At 50.6% G+C, this 1,566-nt stretch overlaps 1 protein-coding gene across 1 annotated transcript in view; it reads left to right on the top strand.

The window, feature by feature from the left end:
• The first annotated feature begins 977 nt into the window (after positions 1-977).
• Positions 978-1,566, top strand: part of NKD1 (naked cuticle homolog 1 (Drosophila)) — an 85,794-nt gene continuing 85,205 nt past the window's right edge. The window contains exons 1-2 of the mRNA XM_011946630.1: positions 978-1,147; positions 1,422-1,558. Of these exons, the coding sequence (XP_011802020.1) occupies positions 978-1,147; positions 1,422-1,558 (307 nt within the window). The remainder of the gene's footprint in view (positions 1,148-1,421; positions 1,559-1,566) is intronic.

Here is a 1,566-nt window from a genome sequence, read left to right as displayed (position 1 = left end):
GTTTATGACTCTAGGGGGCTGTGAATCCCTAATGTCCTTTTGAGACATGTAGATCTTCCGGATCGATGCTGCCCAATGCAGTAGCCACAATGCCAAGTGCAAATGATCACTTGTAATATGGCTAGTCTTTGAGATGTGTTTTAAGTGTAAAATACACACTGAATTTTAAAGACTTAGTGCAATACAAAGAATGTAAAATATCTCATTATATCTTGAAATTATACTATTTTAGATATATAGTGTTCCCTTGGTATCTTTGGGGACTGGCTCCAGGATCCCAGAAGATACCCAAATCCCCAGAATTCAAGCCTCTTATATAAAATGTCTTGTAGTATTTGCATATAACCTACACGTACCCTTCTGTATACTTTAAATCATCTCTAGATTCCTTGTAATTCCTAATACAATGTAAATGTTATGTAAATAGTTGTTATACTGTATTAAAAAGTTTTTTATTCTTTATTTTTGCTATATTATTCTGTTTGCATATTTTCAGTCCACAGATAGTTGACGCCGCAGATGTGGAACCTGTGAATAGGGAGGGCTGACTGTACTGAGTTAAACGAAATGTATTATTAATGTTTCATCTATTTCTTTTCACTTCTAAAAGATGCGGCGACGAGGAAATTTAAAATTACAAATGTGGCCCATATTATATTTCTATTGGGCAGTGCTGCTCTAGAGAGTAGGCAAAAAGGGCAGAATGGAGCCTCCATTTTACAGATCACAAAACTGAGCACAGGGAATTCACTTCAAAGGTCGGGGCTGGTTTCACTCTGAGCTCCGGCTTTTCTTTTCCCACGCCCGAGCTGCCTGGTACCAGGACGAGCGTAACACGGACCCACAGTGTCCCCAGAAGGGGGCAGGCGTTCTGAGAGCCACAAAGGTGGGGTAGAACCCCTTGATGTCCACCGCCCCCCCCACCCCCGCCGCGCGACCTCCCCGCAGAGACCTCCCCAGACAAAACAAACAAACCCATGGGTCTGGCGAACTGCAGCGGGGAGCGGAAACCAAGGAAGATCAAAGACCCAGCGGTTACCCCCTTCCGGGCCGCGCAGTTTGGCAGCGCGCCCCGACCCGGGCGGGCACCCACGGGCCCCTGGACGAGGAGATGCGAGAGATTGGCTGATAACGGGGCGCTTTGGACGTTTGTCGCCGCCAAGAGAGGGCTGGGCCCACACTGACCCGGGGTGCGCTGGGGTCTCCTCCTGGACTTCCCAAATAAGAAACTAGAGGAGTGCGCTGGTGGGGGGCGGAGCACGGGGCGGGTAATGAACACTTTCTGTAGAAGGTAGGTCGTGGGAAGACCGGGAAAAGGCAGCGCTGTCGAAGCTTGCACCTGAGCAGCTCAGGTCTCCGCTCCCGACCTCAGTTTCCCCACCTGTAAATTGGACCCGCCGAGTCTCGCCCTGCCCGTTTAGAAGGAACCTGGAGCGGAGGGAAGTGACAGTACAGTTGGCGAGGGCCGCGGTGTTCTGTCCCAATATCCCTCCTGGAAAAGCTGCCCCGCGGGGTCCCCAGACCGCGGCTGGGAGCGCGGCCTGTGTCCGCCCCTCCGGTCCGTGC

This window comes from Colobus angolensis, unplaced genomic scaffold (assembly GCF_000951035.1).
Source record: "Colobus angolensis palliatus isolate OR3802 unplaced genomic scaffold, Cang.pa_1.0 Scaffold251, whole genome shotgun sequence".
In the NCBI taxonomy this organism is placed as follows: Eukaryota; Metazoa; Chordata; class Mammalia; order Primates; family Cercopithecidae; genus Colobus; species Colobus angolensis.
This window is presented reverse-complemented; position numbering and strand designations above follow the sequence as displayed.